Source organism: Accipiter gentilis, chromosome 8 (assembly GCF_929443795.1).
Source record: "Accipiter gentilis chromosome 8, bAccGen1.1, whole genome shotgun sequence".
NCBI lineage: Eukaryota > Metazoa > Chordata > Aves > Accipitriformes > Accipitridae > Astur > Astur gentilis.
The window spans coordinates 36,989,536-37,011,817 of record NC_064887.1 but is presented as its reverse complement, the minus strand read 5'-3'; the positions used below and the strand labels follow the sequence as shown (position 1 = coordinate 37,011,817).

Here is a 22,282-nt window from a genome sequence, read left to right as displayed (position 1 = left end):
CCCCAACACTGCAAACCAGCACCCTGCTCCAGGCCCTCAATGCTGAGAGGCAATTCAGACAAATTTTGGTTGTTGCACTGAGGTCATGATAATTGTACCTAGTGTCTAACTTGCCTGTTCCGCCCAGACACAAGTCAGGATTAGAGATCTGCCTTCCATGATGCAGGGTTGATACCAAGAACAACTCTATGGGTTTATATTACAGCTTTCCTAGTGGGCTTCCCCCTCCCCAGATCATGGAAGCATCCAGGCCATTTTTGCTCAAATTCCCCACATCTGACTGCCCAGAGACAAGCCAAAAGAGCTCAGATAGCTCTTAAGAAATGGCTGGGACTGCCTTAAGAACAAGTATCTCTGGCAGCACTAGAAGGACCGTCACCTCAGACTCAAAACGCACCTCTGCTCACTGCAAAGCAGCAAGTCCAGCAAGCACACACACCCCAAGGCCACATCCCACCTTACCTGCAGGGAGAAGGTCAGCGCAAGCTCCGTCTCCACATGTCCACTCGGGGGCAATACAATCTCATGAGACCGCAGGATGCGCTTGGAGCCCTGTACAGAAACAAAGTCCATCGGGTGAATTCCCCAGAAGCCAGCCCTTACATCCCACCCCCGTCCTATTTACTGAAAACCAGGAAACATTGTCAGAGACTACCACAGAGAAAGTGAACGGATGGGTCTGACCTTGCACTTCTGTGAAATATTAATGAGATGAAAGGGACATATTTGATTAATAATGGTTTGGGCATATTTGCTGTCCCTAACTGCAACAAAGCTGCTTTTGTTCTGCCAAACTCCAGCATTCAAAAGCCTTGAGTCAACCCCCACCCCTCAAGTTCAAGTCTCATATTTTTACTTCAGCCAACAGGTACAAGGTTCATCATCTCCTGCGTTTGGAGGCTGCAGCATCATGCTTAAATCTCCAGTGTTAGCCACAACAGACTGGTCTTTTCTTTTTGTGCACTCACCCCTCCCTGGGCAAAGTGGAGATTTAAACCTGTTTAAACAACTGCAAGTAGTTGGGGTTACAAAAGAAAATAAATCTACTAAGCATCACAGTGGAGTCTGGAGATCTGATAGTATTACAGGGCAACTCCAAATCAACACTGTGTTTGGGCTGCTGTATGCTAACCAAGTTACTAGGCTATTTACTGTATAAGCATTTCATTTCAGGGAATGTTTCAGGGAAAACTAGTAGGAAAGCTTGACAGACTGCTGCCTAGCAAATCCTTCTGCACTGTTCAAACACAGTGGCAAGTTTCAGAGGTCCCTGGCTCAATGTTCTGCTGAGGCTGCAGATCTGGCTTTGTCCAGACAGGCTGATCTCCCAGAAGCACAGAACTGTAGCTCTCAAAAAAGCAGCATCTGGGAAATCCGAGACAGACTGGGGAGGAGTAAACACCTCCCAGCTTCATCCAAAGGAAAATCTGCTCTGCCCATATCAGCCTCAAATAGCATCCTGAGATGAGAGAGAGGCAAAGACTCATTTACACGCCTTCCTCCCCAACGTTGCTCAGGCAGCCAGAGCAAATGCTGTGATTTGCAGTGGTGCTTCAGCTCCTGCACAACACAGCGCAGGCTCCTCTGTGGAAAAGCTGAGGTGCCTAAGCTCCAGCAGATCAGAAGACAGACAGCAGAGCAGGGTGAGAAAGCGAAGTGCTCCCCCCCAGGAAAAGCAGCACGCGTGCAAGTAAAGCACAGCTAGCCTCGCTGCTGGCAACAGCGGCATCTGTTCCATTGGTGCAAAGCTCCTAATAGCAGCAATCTTGCTTTACTTGTTATGCAACTCGAAATCTAATGAAAGACCAAATATAGCTGCTTTTAAAAGACCGCAGCAGATAAATAGAGCAATGGCTTGGGAAATACAGTTGACAACTCTTTGAACATCACTGTTCAAGAGGCTGCAAGGAGACACGGGAAATGCAGGTAAGATGCTCTCCTTAGGTCTGAATTCAGTCATCCCCTCTGGACTGACTCCAGTGTCTGACACCTCTTTTGCAATTCCCCATACAAAGGCAGTGAGTCATTTGACAGAGATCATATATTTGATGATCCAGTATCATCAGCCTCAAACAATAGCCACGTCAGAAACCTGAGTGCTGGCAAATTAAGTGTCCCTGAAAGAGCTTGTCAGCATCATCATCACAACCTGCAAGCTGTAAAGGGACTTCTAATAACAGGGCTTCAATCTGCCTGTGTCTGAGACAGCTGCAGTGCTACTGACCCACTGTTAAACAGCACATCACAGCGAAATATGGGTGCTGATTCAGCACAAGGGACACCCAAGGTGAGTCACCCTCTGGGACAGTAGTCATTCCAGCCCCTGTCTCCTCTAGGTCAACTGGACAGAGGTATCAAGGGCAAAATAAGGATGGCCTTGGGATGCAAGCTGCAGCCTGGGATTAGGCAGATGAGCACCCCAAACATGGCAAGTCCTTCTGCCTTCCAGTTCTTCAGGATCTGCCCTGGTGTAGAGGACTGCAGAACAGCTCAGGTTCCAGCATCTGGATTACTGTAGCAAGGCAGATCACAACACGTACCCAAAATAGACAAGAAAGTCCTATGTGTTAAAACTCCCTTTGTACTTGCAGGTCTGGGGCGAGCTTTCACCCCAAAAAAGTGTAAGCAGTGAGCAGTAACCAGGACAAGAAAAGAAGGTTTTGCTCCAATAAAAGGTACTGAATTTTCCAACCCAAGTCTGACAAGCTCTGAGCATAGATCATTCACTGACAAGCCTCAGGCCCTTACAGTGATGCATCCACCACCTAGGAGTACAAACATATGGAAAGCTTTCAGCCCTGATAAGCAATATCTGAGAGCCTGGGAACCCGCAGCTGTGCTTCTTCCGAGGTTCCCATGAATCCAGGTGTGTGAAACAATTCCCTGCCTTTTGCTCCCTGCTGTGGGTGCGTGAACCCCCTCCAACATAGAGGGGACACATTTTTACTCCAACTGGACTACTCATGGAGATGCGAGATGCCGGTTAAATCCTCAGTTGCATGTTCTTGCACCATAAAGCCTTCATGATTTCACCCTCCAAGCTAGATTTTGTGTGCTTTGACACAACCAGCTCTCTGCAGGAGTTTGCCAGGTTGTTTATTTGAAAAGCAGCTGCTTTTCAGCATGGTTAATAGTATTTTTCTACTTATAGGTCTGCTAGGCTTTTACTCATTAGGTACTTCAGCATTTGCAGTGGTGGGAGCTGAGCCGAACTCATGCTATGACGCACTGTGGAACTGAGTCCCCTTCCTTCCTGGCCTACCTCCAAGCAGTGTGACCTACATGTAGGCACCTAATTAAATGGCTCAAACATATGCTGTCAAGTGGGTTATTTACCTAGAATGACAGCTGTATTTTATGGAAACAAATTAAAACATACAGGCACCCTACAAATCCACTGACAAGCATCTGGCTACAAAATGACTTGGACTCTTGATAGCAGAGCTGCCCATCAGCAGAGGAAGGCCCAGTCTCCAGACCCCCCAAAACCAGGACCAAGTTACCAAGATGTTCAGCCCTAAAGTGAGCTGAAGCATGTTAAATAGAGAACCAGGTTTGGATTCAGTGACAGCTCAGGAAGAAGAGGTGACAGCATATGATCTGTAAAGAGCATTTTTACATAAGATAAGCTCATGCTGAGCCCTCAGCAAACAATAATCTTCGCTTACAACAGCGAAATTCAGTAGGAACATGGGGGAAGGATCACAAGAGACTCTCCACACATCCAAAATGCCCTGATGTATTTGAGAAGAAGCCCATGGCTGCAATGGACCCTCACACGGAGGTGAAGCTCAGCTTCGGCATCTGCCAGTATTTTTACCCAAGCAACACATTTAATTCTTAGAACTGAGCAGCAATTACCTGCATTTTGACAGCAATGACCCCAGAAATAAGCTCCTTATCCAATTCCTTTAAGACTACCAGTTTCTTTAATGTCAAGCTGCACAACCTGCAAACAGGAACAGAAGAGAAAGTTACAATCATGCCTGAAAAAGGAAAAGGTCTGAACAGCTTTTACACACAGCAGTATCCCAGTTTGAGGATGAACAGGCTCCAGGATACAAGCCACACACTGATACAGACACAGACAACAGAAACGTGCGGCTTCCCTGGCTTTTCAGACTGCATTTCTCCAACCTTTCACAAACACAAGGAGGTGGACAGGACGTACATCTCTGATACAGACCCACGACCACATGAGCACGCCTCACAGCACAGACTTCCACCGACCACAGCCTGGGAACTCTTTCTTCGAGTCAGACCAAAACCTTTAGGGTCAGAGTAATTAAATTCCAGCAATATAAAAGCACTGGGTCAGTCTAATTTTAAACTTGTCTACAAAGCTTTCCTAGATTGTTGGCTTTTTCAGTTTCAGACTCCTGGCTCCCAAAGATCTCACTCCCACCTCCTCTTGTCAACCCATGCATTCTCCTCCTCACCCCCAGACAAAAGTACTAGCAAGCGGCTCAGACATCTCTAATGGGAAAGGAGAAAAAAAAAAAAAAAAAAAAGGAGAGGACTCAAGCAGTGCCCTCTGGCCCTGGCTTTCACATGCCACACATATGCAAGTAAATCACATTCTTCACCCAGGCAATGCTACATTGTTCTGGTTAAAGCTGTTTGCACTTCTGCCTTCCAGCACAGGGAGCTTGGGAGAGGATGAAGTATGGACTAGGTGCAGCTGAGTTAAAGCTCTGAGATAATGTGACCACAGTATTGGCCCTGTCACAATTCCACAGAAGTTAAGACCAGCTGGTGTAATTAAGAAGGCACGCCTAGAAACAAACTTCAGGGAAAGATAAACCCGAAGCTAAGACAGCTCAGCTTGAGGAAAGCAGAGGCCAGAGAAAGCTGCCAGGTGGGCTCTAGTAACTAGACATCATCCATCATGCTGGCCAGGAGCCAGCACTGCCTTTCTGTCAGGTCCCTAACCCACAGCACAGGCATCTTTGGTCTCTGCCATGGGAAGTCAGCAAGCCTCAGCGTGGCTCCTCTGAAATCCACTGCAGAGCTTTCTCCCAGAAAAAGGGCTGTCTATGAAGTGGCCAAGTCCAGCTGTAGATGGGAAGGGGAGCTGACGCTGGATTTTGGTGCATGCCCAGGCAGCAGTAGCACAAGTGCCATTGACTACAGCCTGCACTTGAACTACATGACTCCACACTGGTGCCAGGAACCCAGCAAGTCACCACCGCAAGAGTGACTTACACCTCCACCACCTTCTCCACCATGGTGGGAAGCTGAAACATTGCTTTGCTACAATACCTGAAGTAGACACAATCGGCCTGGTACAAAAACGGCAAGAGAGATGCAGCTAAAGGCTCCTCCCAACAGGAGCAGCGGCAGATGTGGAAGCAACTACTGCCTGCCTCATCCAGAAACACCTGTGGCTCTGCCTGAACTCCACCCTCTCACACAGGGCTAGGAACAGGGAAGAGCTGGTCTTAGCTCTTATGCTCTTCACTCAAGCACACCTCTCCAAACCTGCCCTTGCCAGCCTCCACCCCAGCCCATGGTATCTGTTCTCTGTGCTCATTTGCAAAGCACTGGTTCCTGCAATCAACCCCCCAAAAAACAACAGAAAGAGAGAACTAAAAGCTCTCTCCTTTGCAGAGTGTTGCATCAGAAGACAGCGCAGCCAGAGATGCTCTAGAAATTACAAGGAAGGTGGAAAAACTGGGTCTGCCTGGGCCTGCGTTCCCCTCTGTCACACCATCAGCAGCTGCGCGCAGTGTCATCGAGACAAACGTGCTAGAGAGCGCGAGCCTGGAGGCGCTGGGTGCCAAAGGAAGGACGGCAGAAGCGGGCAGGACAGCTGCAGCTGCTGCTGGGCTGTCGGAGGGGAAACCAAACACGCTTTCACCCATGGGCAGAGCCTCCCCCTGAGCGAAGCAGGCACCTGCGGAAGCAGGAGAGCACAGACCAATGCATTGGACTGCAAACCCTAGTGTCCCTGTGCACTGGAAGTCAAGTGAGGCTGCATCCTTCAACCCAGAGTGCAGGAGGCCACCAGCTTTCCCTCCAAATCCTGAACAAAACAGCGAGCAGAGTCTCATGCAGCCACAGCCGTGAAGCAGCCAGGCCAGGATCTGGAGGAAGGAGGCTGTGATGCCATTTGTTTTCTTTGTAACATTGTAGCTGGAGGACAATTGCGCTCAGCTTGCCAAAACCCACAGAGCTCCGGCCAGTCAGGTGCTGAGAGCAGAGGTAGGACAACACACTGGCATTGTCTCGGCTGACAGGCAAGGAACAAAGGCCTTTTCTCTCCAGCCCAGAGCTCAAGGATGAAAAAGGTACGGGAAGAAACAATGGTGTTCTCAGCACACACAGCAGAGCACAAGGAGGGCGTTCTGTTCTCTGCCGGGCATTCCTTCAATTCATCATTTATGAGCTTTGATCAAGCCCTGTGGAGCACTTGCTGCTTAGGAAAAAAATTAAAAAAATTTAAAAGCCTCCTTTACACTGATCAGAAAAACAAAAGCAGTTAAAAAAGACACAGGACACATCTGCTTTCTTTATCCCCCATTGCTGGGCTGCTGGTACTAAAAGGCGCTTCACACAAAAAAACAATGAAATGTTTATATTCTCCATTGGGGGGGGCAGGGAATAAAAATCAGACAGTTTAAATCCCACCAAATCTCTCTTGCACTCAACACACTTATTGTTCTGGGTCTTCAGACTAAGTTTGCAGCTTACAAATCAAAGCAACCTTCAAGAATATATGGCAGAAAGGGGCCATACCTTACTCAAATAATAATGAAAAGGCATATTCCAAGCATGTCTCTGCATCTAGAATCAGCGTGGTGCCCCTGCTACCAGCACAAGGATCCTGAACTGCTCACGCCTGCAAGTACAGCAAGGATTTGTCTGCCATAACTGCCTCCGATAATGGCGGCACCTCCTTCCATATACACTTATCTTTTGCCTAGGTTTTGCTGTACTTCTGTCAAGTCTCAGGGATCAGGAAGGGGACTGGTCTCACAAAACACTTCTATCAACAAGACTGTCAAGATTAACCATTGGTAAGAAAAATAGGACAGACACAGGTAGACCTGGAAAGACCTGAAAAAAAGAACAAGGCTGTATTTGGAAGTTTCTAATACATACATACATGATCTCTGTGAACACAGGGAAAATAACCTAGCGCACACACACAAGGGAACTGAGGAAGTCTCAAGTCTGGAGCTGAAAGATGTTGAAGAATTTTGAGCGGTCTATAAAAAGCCTGAGACTGCAGTACAGGAGGTGCAGACAAACCCTTTCTTCGCATGTTTGTTTCAGCAGTGACCTATGGTTGCACATGGCGAGTTAAGCTAGCAAAAACTTAAGTTAGCCGAAGCAGTGTTAAATAAGGGCAATGGAAATCTGAGAGTCAAGATATCCATCCTTTTTTGAAGGTTCATAGTAGATCGCCCTGCTAGGAGCACAGCTGGGTCCCACACAGCAGCAGGCAGTGCTTGCTGAGGAGCTTGCATCCCCTCCGGTCACACATGTCCCCCCCATGGCGAGGAGGTGCAAGGTACTTGCCTGACCCTGTTCTCAGGTTAACAAATCATGAGACAGCCTAATGCATTCTACAGGAATAATACTCTTCATCTTTTTATATCACTGCTGCAAGAATGCAGTTTTAAAGAGGAAACCTGGACCTGACCCAATGGTTTCGACTCACCCTGCTAACACAAGTTGTGCTGAATAGCTTCATCACCATCTCTTTGCTCAGGGAGGCAGTTATCTGCAAGGAACATAACATTTTGGTAACCAAGATCCAGCAAACATGTCCAGAACAACCACATAAAGTGTCGCATTCTTTACTCACTGGATGTTTTGCTTTTGCATCCCTCCAAGTAGGAAGATCAGGAAAATGAACCCCCTCCAAGAAAGAGTCTGCCTCACTGAATTAAATGTGTGTTTCTCCACAGGGAGCACAGTAATTGCACTGAGACCTTGCTCATGCAGAGACAGTCGAATCAACAGGAAGGAAAAATTAAAAATTAAAGACCTGTATTTTAATTAAGCCCGATAGAAGTCGAGAATAACAACAGATGCATCCACAGCTATAAGGGACTCCAAGCACAAAATGGGAGCTGGGGCAGGAAGACTCTAGCTCAGTACACAGATACCCTTTGTCCAGGTTAAAAGCAGTGAAGACATTGTTCCTAGAGAAAATCTTTCATGCCAGAAGCACTCTCCTCCGAGGTCTGTAAACCTCTATCAGCCAATGGCTATAAGGAAGGAACTGGTTTCCGTTTGGCCACTGGATGTTTCACCTCACCCAAGTTATTTCAGCATTTCGGGACAGCAAGCAGCCTCCTACCCTGATGCTTTCAACCTCAACTTTGAGCGTTTTGCTCTGAGCTGACACTTTACACCGAAGTCAGTCCCAAAATAAATCATGAGCCACTTAAAGGAGAAGTGGAGGGAGACACCCACCTACACATGCTCTTGCCCAGACAAACAGAGCCATTTTGCACATAGCTACAGAGGCATCTGTGCAGGAGAGGCCGAAGTGAGAAGCCCCTGCACAGCATTTTTCAGAGACAGCTGCTTAAGTAAGGTATGAACGCATGCAGCACACGAACAACCAACTGTGCAAGCAGTTTCTTACACCTGCTTTGCACATGCCTGGGAAGAAAAGAACAACATGTGGATGTACTTATTGCTGCACTTATATGCTAAAGGCAGGGCTCTGTACTGGCTTAAGAGAGTTAGCTCGGGGAGAAAGCAGGGGAGAAGAGCTGTCCTCTAATGTCACTGAAGCGTCAGAGTGGGCCTCCAGGCAAGGGTAGCAATAGTAGAAGCCACAGGAAGAGTGCTTCTTCACTTTCCAAAACAATCTAATCTTGGTCCCATTCTCAGATAAGCTCCAAGGCAAGAAGAAATTAAATGAGGAGACAAACATCAAGCACCCCAATTTCTGTCATGCCAGAAACATAACCTGAGTAACTTGCAAAGAAACATAATAGTCTGCATTAGTCTCTGCTTACATCTCCTTTGTTCAACACTTACCCCCCAGCTGAACAGCAACCTTTAGCCAGCTGTTCTGGCTACAGATCCACTCAAGTAAGCTTTAAGAAGCCAGGAAACAATTGCAGAGCAAGTGTTTTCATTGTTCTTGTTCTCAAGGATCTTGGAATCCTCTTCCCAGCATTAATACAGAGAATTAAGCTCTTAAGATTCTAGAGACTAAGATCCATAGAAATACTGCAGCAAGCAGGTCTTGTTCAGACAGGTAAGAGGATGGCAGCTTATTTTACACAACAGGCTCTACCCAGGACCTCACAAGGACACACATGCACAGCCAGACACTATCCTTTTACAGCTGAAATACTGTCCTACTCACTTAAAATATATTACAAATACTCCTGCTCCAAACTGAGAATGCAAAAAGGGTGAGAGTGTCAAAATTTTTCAGGCCTGCATAATTTTTAAAAGATCCTAGAATTCTGCATGGGCACATTTGCTATTTGAGGAGCAGCATGCAGTTAATATGACCAAGGATTAAAGTGCATCTGAGCTTAGATATTCCAATCCAATGCATCAGTTGGAAAACACTGAGACACGTCTTCCTTCAGTGGGACAAGACATTGCCGGCTGGCTCTAGAGGACTTACCCAAGGCAGAAAGGGATCAGGATCCCTGCAAGCCAAATAACTCTGTCTCACAAAAGAGTTTACATTGGCACTTCTCATTTCTTAGTGCTTCAGTAGTCTGGAAAAGAAAGGGCACTACTGAGGCACAGTAATGCTGGTGAAACCCACAGGGGTCAACCCCAAATGTCCACAGCTCTACATACTCTTCAGGTAGCCAAGCACAGCTTCTTGTGCAAGCTGGCAGTTGTGTCACACCATGTTCTGACTACCAGGCCGAGACCTGATGTATTCCAAGTCACACCGGCAGGAAATCAGCCTGTCACCAACTGCTCGCTTCCAGGTATATGCTCTGAACTGTGCTACCAAGAAACACCAGCTTTCTCTCCCTTTAAGAAATCATTTCAGCAAGAGCAGAAGCAGCTCTCTTCACACATCTGTTGACCTCTGTCAGGATCTCAGTTCTTGCACATGCTGCTATACAGCTGGCTTCTCACACTTCATTTTGATGGTTTCAAATCCCTTTACAAGGTGACTTAGGGGGAAAAAAAAAACCACCAGAAAAGCCCCACGAAGCAGGGATTAGGTCTGTTTCTCAGACAGGCAATGGAGTACAAAGGAGTTAGGCAAACTTACTGCCATGGTTTAACCTCAGCCAGCAACTAAGCACCACGCAGCTACTTGCTCACTCCCCCCATGTTGGGATGGGGGTGAGAATCGGAAGAGTGAAAGTGAGAAGATTCATGGGTTGAGATAAAGACAGTTTAATAGGCAAAGCAAAAGCCACGCACGCAAGCAAAGCAAACCAAGGAATTCATTCACCACTTCCCATCAGCAGGCAGGTGTTCAACCATCTCCAGGAAAGCAGGGCTCCATCACACATAATGGTTACTTGGGAAGACAAATGCCATGACTCTGAATATCCCCCCCCCACACCCCCTTCTTTCTCCTTCCCCCAGCTTTATATGCTGAGCATGACATCATATGGTATGGAATATATCCCTTCGGTCCATTGGGGTCAGCTGTCCCAGCTGTGTCCCCTCCCAAATCCTTGTTCCACACACACCACCCTCCCAGCCTACTTGCTGGTGGAGTGGGGTGAGCAGCAGAAAAGACCTTGACTCTGTGTAAGCACTGCTCAGCAGTAAAGAAAACATCCCTGTGTTATCAACACTGTTTTCAGCACAAATCCAAAATATAGCCCCATACTAGCTACTATGAAGAAAATTAACTCTATCCCAGCCCAAACCAGCACACTCACCTATGTTTTGATACCATGCTGCCTGCAAAGCCAAGCACAGGCACAAGTCTAGTTAAATACACCTCTCCTGGCTTGCCTCTTTCAAACCCAGCATCCAGAACACCAGGCCTGCACGGCATCCTGCAGACAGCAAAGTAAGCACCAATGAAAGAGCCTATGGTACTGGTAGATTAGGTTTGATCAATATTTTTAAAGTTTTGAGGCAATAGGAAGGTGTTTTGTTAGCTTTAAAGACTAAAATCAGCAAATAATGAAAAGCTGATTCATGGTTAAGACTCCTTTGACGGACCATCAGGATTACATTTTCTGTATTACAGATGAGACAAACACATCTGATATTTGTTGTATTAATTTAATAGTAGCTGGAGTAAGTAGAGCCACCACCAAGGAACGAGCAGCAAGATGGAGACAGACCAGGCATAGCCACATCCATCTGACCAAAGGCCAGCGGCAGCTATGGTGCTAACAAGCTTGCACAAGATACCCATGCAGTGCAGTACAGCCTCTCGCCCAAAAAGCCTTTGCAGCACCCAAATGCCAGTTTCCCATTTGAGCACCTAATGAGAGCAGTCAGTAGCACATGTCAGGGAGGGGAGCCTTTAGGATGTGGGCTGGTCAAGCCATTTCTGTAGCTAGGGCTTAATTTCTCAGCTAGCCAGCAACAAAACAAAGGCACAACCCACTAAGCTTATGTGAGCCAGCCAGGGTGGAAGGCAACTCCCACCACATGCTTTACAGATTGGCACAAAAGCATATACACAAATGAGCAAACCAAAAGGAGACTCGGGGAGGAGGAATGCAAAAACAAATCAGGGGGTAGGGGATGAAGAGGAAAGACCTTCACAGCTGGAACAAACCCAGCAACCCTCCCCATCCCAGCTCACCCCTCCCTTGCATTGCCTTCCTTATGCAGCCTGCCTTCTCGCTCGGCCCCTGCCCCAACAGCAGCGCTTGTCACACAGCAGGCTGGATCACTGGGATCGGCTATTCCAGGCATGCTACAGGAACTTTGTCTCTGCCTACCAGGAGCGGTTCCCCTCTGCCCCTGAACCCTCTGGGAGTAGCGGGAGCTGCACAAAGAAGCCAGCAAAGGAGAGAGGGACCATCAGAGCTAAAGGCTTCCTGATCTGTCCACAGTGTACTGCAAAGCACAGAGCAGCACATCTCTGCCTTCATTTGTACCAGTATCCTCCTCCCAAGCTGGCAGTGCTGCAGCCAGCTAGCTGCAAGAACAAAGACAGCACCCAGCCTTCCAGCACACACCCAAGGAAATCCTTGTAGTGGTACCTCGCTATGTTACAGGCACCAGTCAGTGAGATGAAAGAAAATGCCTCAAGGCACATGTTTTCTCCAGCATGTGTCTTGCCTGGATGATAAGCCCCAGTCTCTCCCCTGTCCTCTCCTCTACCACCTCCATGCCTCAACCCTGAGCACAGCATCCCCAAAGGCAGTGGCAGCAGCATCAGGTTGGGAGCTGTAACATCTCCACAGCAACTAGGGATGTCACAGCCCACATGCAACCAGCTCCCTACAACCACACAACAAATGAGACCAGCTCCTCTGCCAGCTTTCTTGTTCCTCCTCACTCCCCTCCGGAGCATTCTGATGGCAAATCCTCCTTCACTACTCTGTCAAGAACTCTGTTCTCCAAACAGCCACTTCCCCAGCAGCTCCCCTGCCCCATCCCACAAGCCTGTATGTGCTTGGCAACGAGAAGCCAGTGTGCATCTGAGTGCAGACAGATTCACAGGGAGGTCCTGCACCGGCCAGTCTGGTTTAGTATTTTTCTTTTTGACAGTAGGAAGCACAGGTCTCCAAGCACTCTTGCACTCTACTTTCAAAATGCTAGGTGCTATTCTGCTTTTTATTCCCACCACTGAACAGCCCACAGCGAGAGCTTGCTGCTGTGCTACCTGGTCCTGAGCTCTCTGCACATTGCTGTTAGCCAGTTGGTACCCCAGGAAGACACCGCAGTCCCAGCCACAGCACGTACTGTCCCTAAGGCCTGCAAATCATTAGAGGCCAGGACTCAGCCTGAATAATCCTGATATTCCCCTTTGTCTGTAAATCAGCCATCAAAGGCCCCCACATCAAGAGGAAAAAAACTATGCCAACAGGACCCCTGACTTCAGGCTGAAGATGAAGAGCTTGTAACAAAGAGCTCAGTTCTGCTCGGGTTACCCATCATTGTGATCTCTTCATCATGAGAAATCAGGACTAGGAAGCCTCCAGCTAAGAAAGCAGTCAAGGAAAAACAGATGGCTTCTTTGTGTACCCAAATCCAAGCTTGCTCTGAGGGCATGAACAATTTGCCATCTCTCTGCCTTCCCTCCACTTTGAACAGCTTCCACGACACTTTCTAATGCAGAGGCGAGCTGAACAGCCTGTCACTCCAGAGACCAGACAGGCTCACACCGTGGGGTGCACCAAATTGCTTCTCACTCAACCATCTCTGAAAGCTTCCCAGCTCATGAGCAAGTCAGACACGTGGCTCTCCCAGTCAAAGCCAAGACCCTGATGGCAAGTAATTCTTAAGACTTGGTGCTTCTCTGAAAGATAACCACCTTACACCACTCTGAATAAACAGATTTTCAGAAAACTGTTGTAGGAGCTTTTTAAAAGGAATTTTGCGGGTGGGTTTTCGTGTTTGTTTTTAAGCTTGCTTTTTCCTTGCTGACCAATCTGGACCCAAGGCAGCAAAGCCAGGGCAGGTGGCCCATTCCTAACAGACCATCATTCTGTAACCTTGATTTAAACCAGTTGCATTGAGTGCCAGATGAACAGGGTTTTGTTTGTGAAGTCTGCAATATGGCCTGACATAAACAAGATGGGAGAACCACACAGGCCTAATTAGAGTCCAAATGGCTGTTTGCTTTTTTTACCGAGAACTCAAAATGTCCTGTAAGGGTAAAAGCAGAGCAGCCAGCAGCAGTGAAAAACATTTGTGAACTTTGATAGTACGTTTGGTATTAGCAGCACAGCAATCAAATATGCAAAGCATCTCGCTGGCAGGCTTGCTTTCAGACTAGAAGAACACTTCAGAGATCCCAACGCCGTTCTCATTGCAGCAAGTCTGTCAAAGCCTGCCATTCTGGCCTTCTTCCAGATTGGCATGTGCAGCCAGCCACCCCAATACTTCACAGAGCCAATGGTCTATGCTGTTCCTTTAATTGCCCCGTGTTTAATGCTGGCTCCCTCCTCCCCTGACTCCAGAGACAAATGGAATGACAGTCAAAGAAATATCAGAATTCGTTACCTAAGTTAGAAACATAACTTTTTTTGCACAATTCTCATGCCTCAAGAGAACTATTTAGCACCCCAAAGTATGATTTCTTTCCAGCATCCAAAAATACAGCACTAGGAACCTGAATTACAGGGACGGAGCAGCAAAAGGAAAGTTGCAACTCCAAACCCCAATGTATTCAACAGTAGGTCAGAAGCAAGGTTAGGAGAACCACCAGCTCCATGAAGAGCAATTTCTGCAGCTGTACCAAACACCTTGCTTAATGCTCACAGCACCTCAGCTGTTTGCCCTGACAGCATCATGGCACACAAGCACCAAGCTCCTCTAAGCCCCACAGCACTGGCTCATCTGTGCACAGGTGCTTCAAACAGGGGACTGCAATGCTGACAACTGATTTGCTCTCTGGCCACAGCTCAAAGGATATTTCCAAATCAAATACATTAAAATAATTATAAAAAGAAGGTTCTTCTTTCCCAGAAGCATTTATTTAGATTTGAATGGTGCCAGTTTTTACAAGGCAACAACACACAGCTGACAAAGCAGCCTCCATGAGTGCTAAATATAATTCACAAAGAACTCCAGATTCTGTCACTAAGGCTGGGGAACTCTATTAAGTGTTAAACACATTGGAAACACTGGCTAACATCCCTCAAACTGGAACAAAACATTGAAGGTAAAGCACCTGAAATGTACTATCCCTTGCAGATTTGTCTTCCCAGAAAGTGAAGGGGCAAACCGAGAGGAGCTTAGCAGTACCAACAACGGTCAAAAAAGGTCTGAAAGTGCTGAAGTGTTCAGCACTCCTTGCAGGGAAATAAATGCCTCTTGATGCCTTTGACTGAAGCTGCACCGTGGTCCAGCACCTATCCCTTGCATTTCTTCCATCAAATATTCTGGGCAGTGCTTGCTCATTTGCACACTGTCTGCTGGAGTGCTCAGAAGAGCACAGATAAGCTGGGAAGGAAATCACCAAAGAGCAGGAATAAGGGATCTAGTGAGATTCTAAGAGCCACATAGTTAACCACGTTACCCAGGCTGATACAAGAATGAGATGGCTGAAGCAAAACTGCCACCACTACTGCCAGGGATGGAACTTCAGCAATAACCAGAAGCAATATTTTAATTTCCAAAACCAGCTGAACTGGACTACAAAGGCTTACAGAGAGTGCAGTGCCTAGCCTGCCATCAAGCACGACACAAGCTCTCCACCAAAGGCCTTGAAAATTACAGAACCCACCAAAAGTGCACAAATGAACAGAAAATAGGGTCTCTTGCAGTCTTTAAAGCAGACCCGTGGAGGTTACTTTACAGTGAAGCAGCAGCAGATTTTGCATTACCAAAGACCACGTGAAACATCTTCCCCCCACTCTGAGGAGATACCTGAATGGGAAGGAACCCACATCACCAGGCTGTCCTTATGGCCAGCCAGGAGATGCATTTCCAGACCTTGCAGTGGGGCTGCAAACAGCTCAGGTTTTCAGAGCACTTCTGATCCTCTCTCAGTAAGAGCAGCTTCCTTCAGGGAAATTCCCAGTCTCCAGGTGATCTCAAAATGTCTCTCAACAGCACTTCAAAAATGTCTTCCCTCCCCCACAATCTTTCTCCTCACTTCTAAATATACTCTGTATGCTCCACTTTAAAGAGCCGCTACTGAAAACACTTGTTTGGAAATAACTTAGCACAAGGTTTTCTATTTGTTTTCTTTTCTGTAAAAAACCCTTGTGACTGAGATTTCACTGCATTTCTCATGGAAAAGGGAGAAAACCTGGCAACTCAGGCTTTGCTTACCCTCTTTTCTGAAAGCTTACATCACCTTTAAGTTCATCAGGGAAAAAAGGAACCACAGTTTTTACTAAAGGAGTCCAGAAGAACCACCAGTGCCAAACACTTGCAGTGGTAGGTAGAATACAGTGATGTGCTCCAGAGAAACATTTGCATTTCCTTAATGCTCCAAACCTCTTCAGCAGCTGTCAGAAGTTGAGCTGGCAAGCAGGATTCAATATTATTTAGATATTACATTTCTTCAGCATCATTGCTGGTGATATTTCATTACTGAAAGCAATAAGGGAGCAGCAAAGCAAACCAAATGCCTGAAATAGTTAGTTCAATTTGTCAAGGATATTTATTAAAATATCAGTGTGACCTGGGTAAACCAGAAAAACAGTAAGCTGTAATAGTCACAAGGTGCTCTGAGATGCTGGTCTTCACTGCTTAGAACTTCTTCCAGACCCCCATAAGATTCTTGATGCCAAATATAAGCAACAAAAAGTGATTTATAACCATCATAATCCATCCAGTCCCCACAACCTTTCATCAGGCCTATGAGTTCCCACTGAACCCAGATTTATCAAGATAAACTGTAGGTGCCCTACAGAATAAGCAGATGGAGGTAAATGAGGCATGAACAAGTGGAGGGTAGATGTGAGGCAGCTCTTCCTCAGCAGAATACTAAGGTTCACTGCTGGGTGGGATTACTGAGGAGCCTATCCAGCGTTAAGACAGAGTTACTCCATTTGTGAACAGGACCACACCATTAGATCACTCATGAAGACCAAACTCTACAGCCAGACCAGTCTCAGCTCCCTGAAAACGTTCTCTTCTAACACCTTTGCCTGATGCAATCAGCTAACACTAACATGACAGCAATGCCAAGAGCAAGGAATAGGTATCAGCATCATTTTGTGGATGAGGCAAGCAGCATCCTGAAAGCAGCTACACATACTCAGGCTGTCAAAGAGCATTTCTGTCACAGAAACAATGGAGAATCATCAGTGGGGATGAGATAGGAACAAGTGCCACAACATTTTTTCAACCATCAGGATGGGATTAATCCTTAATTTTACACCCTCCTCACTCAGAGGACCACACTCAGCCACTGATTTTCACCACATGACAACAGCTAATATCAAGCACATCAAAGTTTGCATTGAGACCTATGGCTGGTCATACATGAAATGCATTTATGTGCATTATATGCTTCTGACTGCTGAGATTTTTCACCAATAGCCTCAGATACACTAACAGGCAAATGATCTACTAAACACCACATTTTCTAAAGCTGTTAAATGTTCCACATGCAGTAGATTGAGCTGAGATTTAAAAGGATGATGCAAGAAATTCTCTGTTGGTGTACCTGTAAAACATTAAACCCCCTTCTCTGTGCCCATCTGTTACAGAGCAATACAAATCCACCATCCCTCATGGTCTTTCCTTTTGGAGCCTGGATACTTACACTGAAGCCATGATGAGAGGGGCCATCCCTACCTTTTCACATCTTACAAATAGTGGAGTAATGCCTCCCATTTTAAGATTTTGCATGCAATTTGCAAGAAGTCTCCCAGGCCATGGTTTGGCATGTTAGTCAGCAATGAGGCAGTCAAATCCATGTCTCTGAAGAAATCATATTTCCCTACAGAGAGAGAGAAAAGTGTTTTGGGGGCTCCCACAATCCTGGTGAGCCCGAGCTCTCCAAAGAGCCAGTGCAGGTTTGCTACCACTCCCCACGTGTTTATTTTGAGCCTTCATTTCCACCACTGTGAAGCAAAGGTCAGTTCATCAGCTCACAGCAAGCACCTTGAAACTGGAGCCAAGGAGAATGCATGCTACAACTGTTTCTCCAAGAGATTTTCATGTTACGTATATGAGAATTCTCAGCACACATAAATGTTCATATAACTACAAATTACTGAGTCATTTCTCTGTTTTTACACCTGAATCAGCAAGAACACTGCAGAGACAGATAGCCCCCCTATGACTGATACTCAGCAGGGTCCTCTGTTTGCAGAGGTACCATCTCAAACACAGATTACCTTCTCTCAGAGCAGGTCCTGTTGGAGGGCTGGTGGAGTGTGAATTCACTCACAGGAGAAAAGACCAAAGTTACTCATGCAAGAGTTTGGAAAATCTGGTGGTAATTTTGGAACCAAGATAGCCCAGGAGACTGTCAGCAAGAGCAGCAGCAGCCTGCTGGCAGAGGACAGAAAACAGAGAAACAAACGCTAGAGGACCCTGAATACACTGTTCAAGAGACAGGAACTCTGGGAGACAAGATGAACTGTTGAATTTCCAGAGATTAGAGAATTGTTCACACTAAGTTACTCCAAATTTTGCCTTTAAACTGGTACAAGCCTTCAAGATGTCCTGGATGCCAATAAATCTATTTCAACTTACCCATAAACAGACACTGGCTCTTGGTATGGCTGTGATTCAGTCAGCCCCATACCAAATCCTGGCAGCACTGGGCCATAGTAACTGCAACAGAATACTGTATGCCTGCAGCTTCCAGTCGCTGGGCCTTGTTATGCACCGTGAAAAGCAAGATATCACAAAGGCATCAAGTCTGATGGATCCAAAGAGGAAAGAGAGTTGCAAAATTTCTCCATTCGATGAGAACGTAGAGAAGAGCTGCAGCCTGCAAGGCTGGATATTCCTGATGCTTCAAACATCAATAAAACTTTTGTCTAATGTGTTCTTTATTGTATTGCAGCTGTCATATGATTTCTGCAATACAATGCAGGGAGAGCAAAGGAAAACTCAACCACATACCCTTTTCTCAGGGACACACCTAACTTACTTCCCCACCGTGGATCTACCCTGCTCCAGATACTTCCTATCCGCACTCAAAAGTAGCAAGTGGTCAAAACATTCTCAGAGTTTGATAAAAATTGAAGTCAAGTGTTTTCAACAAAATCCTCTTTGTTACCACATTCTGACCACTTGGCTACTGGAACTGCAAACCTGTTCAGAGAGATGCCTTAACAATGAAGTATCATTTGAAAATGCAGTTGCAGCTGTGCATATTTCACTTCAGTCACACGATTGTGAATTATACCTCAGCATGTCCTTGTAGAAAAGAGGTGGGCTGTCAGGGGGGTGGACGGGGGAGAGAAAGGAAAGGAATTTCTACCAAACAAAAGAGCTCCAAGAAACTGACACAACTTTGCTGGAAGCTATTCCCAGCCCACTCAACATTTTTTATTGTATACAGACATACCAGAATCCCAACAAGGGACATTTTTCCCAGCTAAAATATGAACCATCAGCAAATCTGGGCACCACCAGGGAGAAACAGGACAACCTAGTGGAAGCAAAGCAAAGCAGAGTGAAATCATCTTATGGTTGTCCTAAACCAAGAGCTACCTCTGAGAGCTCACTGTGTTGGCAGTGTCACACAAACACATGCCCAGTATCCAGCACACTGCCATTCAAAGCTAAGCAAAGCAGGATTCCTGCGCAGCTGCTTACTTTACTGCCAGAGTCATTTACATGCCACTTAAAAGTACACAAGATGCAAAGCAACTTTTCCCCGCCTCCCTAGAAGCCTTGTGAAGAACTGTATGACTTTACCAATATTCACCAGATAGTTTTACAGGGACCCATTCTGCAGGAAAGCGTGCACTGATTCCAAGTCCACTGAGAAGCCAAGCGCTACACATTGCTTTCACAGCTCCAAACCACAACAGAGGCCTGTGGCAATGCCGATAGAAGCCAGGGGAGAAGTAAATACCACAAGAAGCAGGAGGCAGGACGCGGCTGGGACGTTGGTGAGGTCGGGCTAAACCTACTCACAACCCAGCTCTGGACCAGAGCCTGTATTCGAGCACCTAGGTGCAACAGGTTTACTTTGCAGTTTTGCTCTGCTGCAGGTGAGCAATGCTGCAAAGCAAACTTAAGCATCCAAACCCAGACGTGGCAGATGCATCTTCAAAATGTAGTACCATCAGCATCTGTGCAGGGCATCAAGAAGAGCTGAGCCCTTTGCACTCAACACGTGCACAGCAAGGGACCAGCACTGGAAAGCTGGCCTTGAACGCAGGTGCAGCAGGAACATAAACAGAGCTCTCAGTACTGCCAGGCTGCATGTACATGTAGGTTATGATCCTGGAACGAGGAAATAATTGAATGAACAGCAAAAGCTTATTATAGATGGTTTTTTTAAGGACACCCAGCACGACCTGCCATTTATGTGTCAGAAAAACAGGAGCATGCTGACCGAAGGCTGAACTGAGAAAATCTACCTCTGAAATCCCTTCTCCCTGGAAAAAGCTCTACCTGCTTGCCTGACTAAGCACTGGCCAGGCTTCTGATCCTCAAGCACATCCCCATGGGCCAAAGGTAAAGAACCACCAGAGGTTTGTCTCAGTGAGCAGCTTTACACTTGAGCTGCTGAATGCTACATGTTGGGAGGAAAAAATCCTGTGATCTGCTTTCATATCTGCAAGCAGCTGTCTCAGATCCTCACTGGGACTGAACATGATCAGGCACAGCTTACCCAAGTACCTGGAGACGCTCAAAGTCTATTTGTGAAGCAAGGACAAAGCCTACATTAATGGTCTTCAACTTTATTAAGCAAAATAAAGCAGAATCCTGGCAGAAAGAAGATACAGATCCCATCAGCCTGAAAGAGAAATCTGAGCACCTTAAATTCTGGCACACTCTCAGGCGCAGCATAAGGAAGAGGTAGAAGAGCAAATAAAAGGGAGTTCAGCCCCTAGCAAGCCACTAGCAACATGAAATATATATGATCCAGTTCTTGCAGTTCTCAGCTTTCCTTGCAAATTCTTCATTTTAAGGCAGTGGGTGCAACTTGATCGGGAAAGTAGCATATCATCTTTCTACCAGTTAGAAAGCATGCAAGTGTATTTTCATGGAAGGGGACGTTTTGGAAGGATCCTTTTGACACTGAAAATTGCCCATCCGAGAGGAAGAGACCACAGAAGAAGGCTGCAGGACAGCCCTAAGAAACCTGTTTGCAGACCCTGCAAACTGTAAATCAGCAGGCAGATGGGAGGGTGGAAAGGGCCATGGGAGGAGAGCAGGATTATAAGTACTAGAGATTTATGATAAGTGATGCTCTAACAATAGCTTTCTTTTAAGAAGGAAGCTCTTCCTGCTGTAGTTAATCTATTTAGTCTGAATATAAATTTATACACTGGGGAAGGACTGTATACAGGACAGGCAAGTCCTTGGTCAATTAAAACCAACCATTTTAAAACTCCTACAATACCTACCCAGTAACATGGACCATGGCAGAGGGAGAATAGTCACTTCCCCAAGCAGCTATCAGGGGTTGTTCAGTGGAGCTGCTCCAGCCTTTACATGGGCTAGAAGGTGACCTAGGAAGGTCTTTTTCAGCTGTGTTTTCTGTTTTCATTGTTTCTCCCCACCCCAAGAGGTCATGCAGATGAAAACACCAATTTAACTAATGCCAGATGGGAGAAAAGTTGAGCCATATGAATCTTTGCTTATTATATAATTGCCTTCATTTCTTGTAGAAACATGGAAAAGCTTACAGTCACTGACTGGATATTTTGTACATAAACAAACATTTCTAGGCTGTTTATATTTTAAAGAAATTAAGCTCACATGGTCTTGACCAACTACTCCATTACCATGTGGCACATTTATGAAAAAAAGCCTAATTTTGAAGCTATGCCAGGAGGTTGCAGACACCAATCTCCCCCTGGAGCCCAAAATATCAAATGTGCTCATCAACTTGCAGTTATAGATTTACTGGGTAGAAACTTAAGATTATTTGCACTCAGTGTTAAATACACCAAATTATTTTCTGCAGAACTCAAGGTCATTTAATTTACCTTCAATGAGCCCCAACACATCAGCGAAGAAAACAGTACTGAAATGTTCAAGCTCATTTTGCTACTGAACCAGAGCAGAATAGCAATGGACAGTTTCAGCACCAAACACAGCAAACCACGTGCCAGAATCTCCACAGGTCACTTACGTAAAATCTACAGGGAAACTTCCATGCGTACAGGTAAAAGCGGCACTGAGAAACTGTTACAGATGCAGCTCTGCAACTCACACTCTTACTATAAAGTCATTAGCAATTAAAGATCCAGCGCACGAATGCAGCGTTCTGAATGGAGCCAGCTGTATTTGTAGGTGTCCCATTAGAAACCAGGACCACATGTTTGAATTTGCATAAGAATCGGTGTGAAGGATTCAGTTACATCCCCAACAATCTCCACTAGCTTTGGTTACACTGTCAATTATTCAAGTCAGAAAGCCCCTGTCTGACAATCTCCTTGCAAAGAGCCTAGCTCTCAAAACCTTCCCACCAGAGAGCTCCCCTGAGAGCCCAAAAGAAGGAAAGACCACCTCCACCTCAACCATCTCTTCCCCTTGACCTGCTCCACAGCTCTGACAATAGCAGCCCCAAGCTGAAGAACACACA

The 22,282-nt window shown here is 46.2% G+C and overlaps 1 protein-coding gene across 13 annotated transcripts in view; it reads right to left on the bottom strand.

Moving 5' to 3' along the window:
• PACS2 (phosphofurin acidic cluster sorting protein 2) overlaps positions 1-22,282 on the bottom strand; it is an 84,449-nt gene that overhangs the window by 50,883 nt on the left and 11,284 nt on the right. For all 13 annotated transcript variants that reach the window (XM_049807834.1, XM_049807841.1, XM_049807835.1 and 10 more), the window contains exons 2-3: positions 3,862-3,949; positions 463-552 (exon numbers count right to left, since the gene is read on the bottom strand). In XM_049807834.1, the coding sequence (XP_049663791.1) occupies positions 463-552; positions 3,862-3,949 (178 nt within the window). The remainder of the gene's footprint in view (positions 1-462; positions 553-3,861; positions 3,950-22,282) is intronic.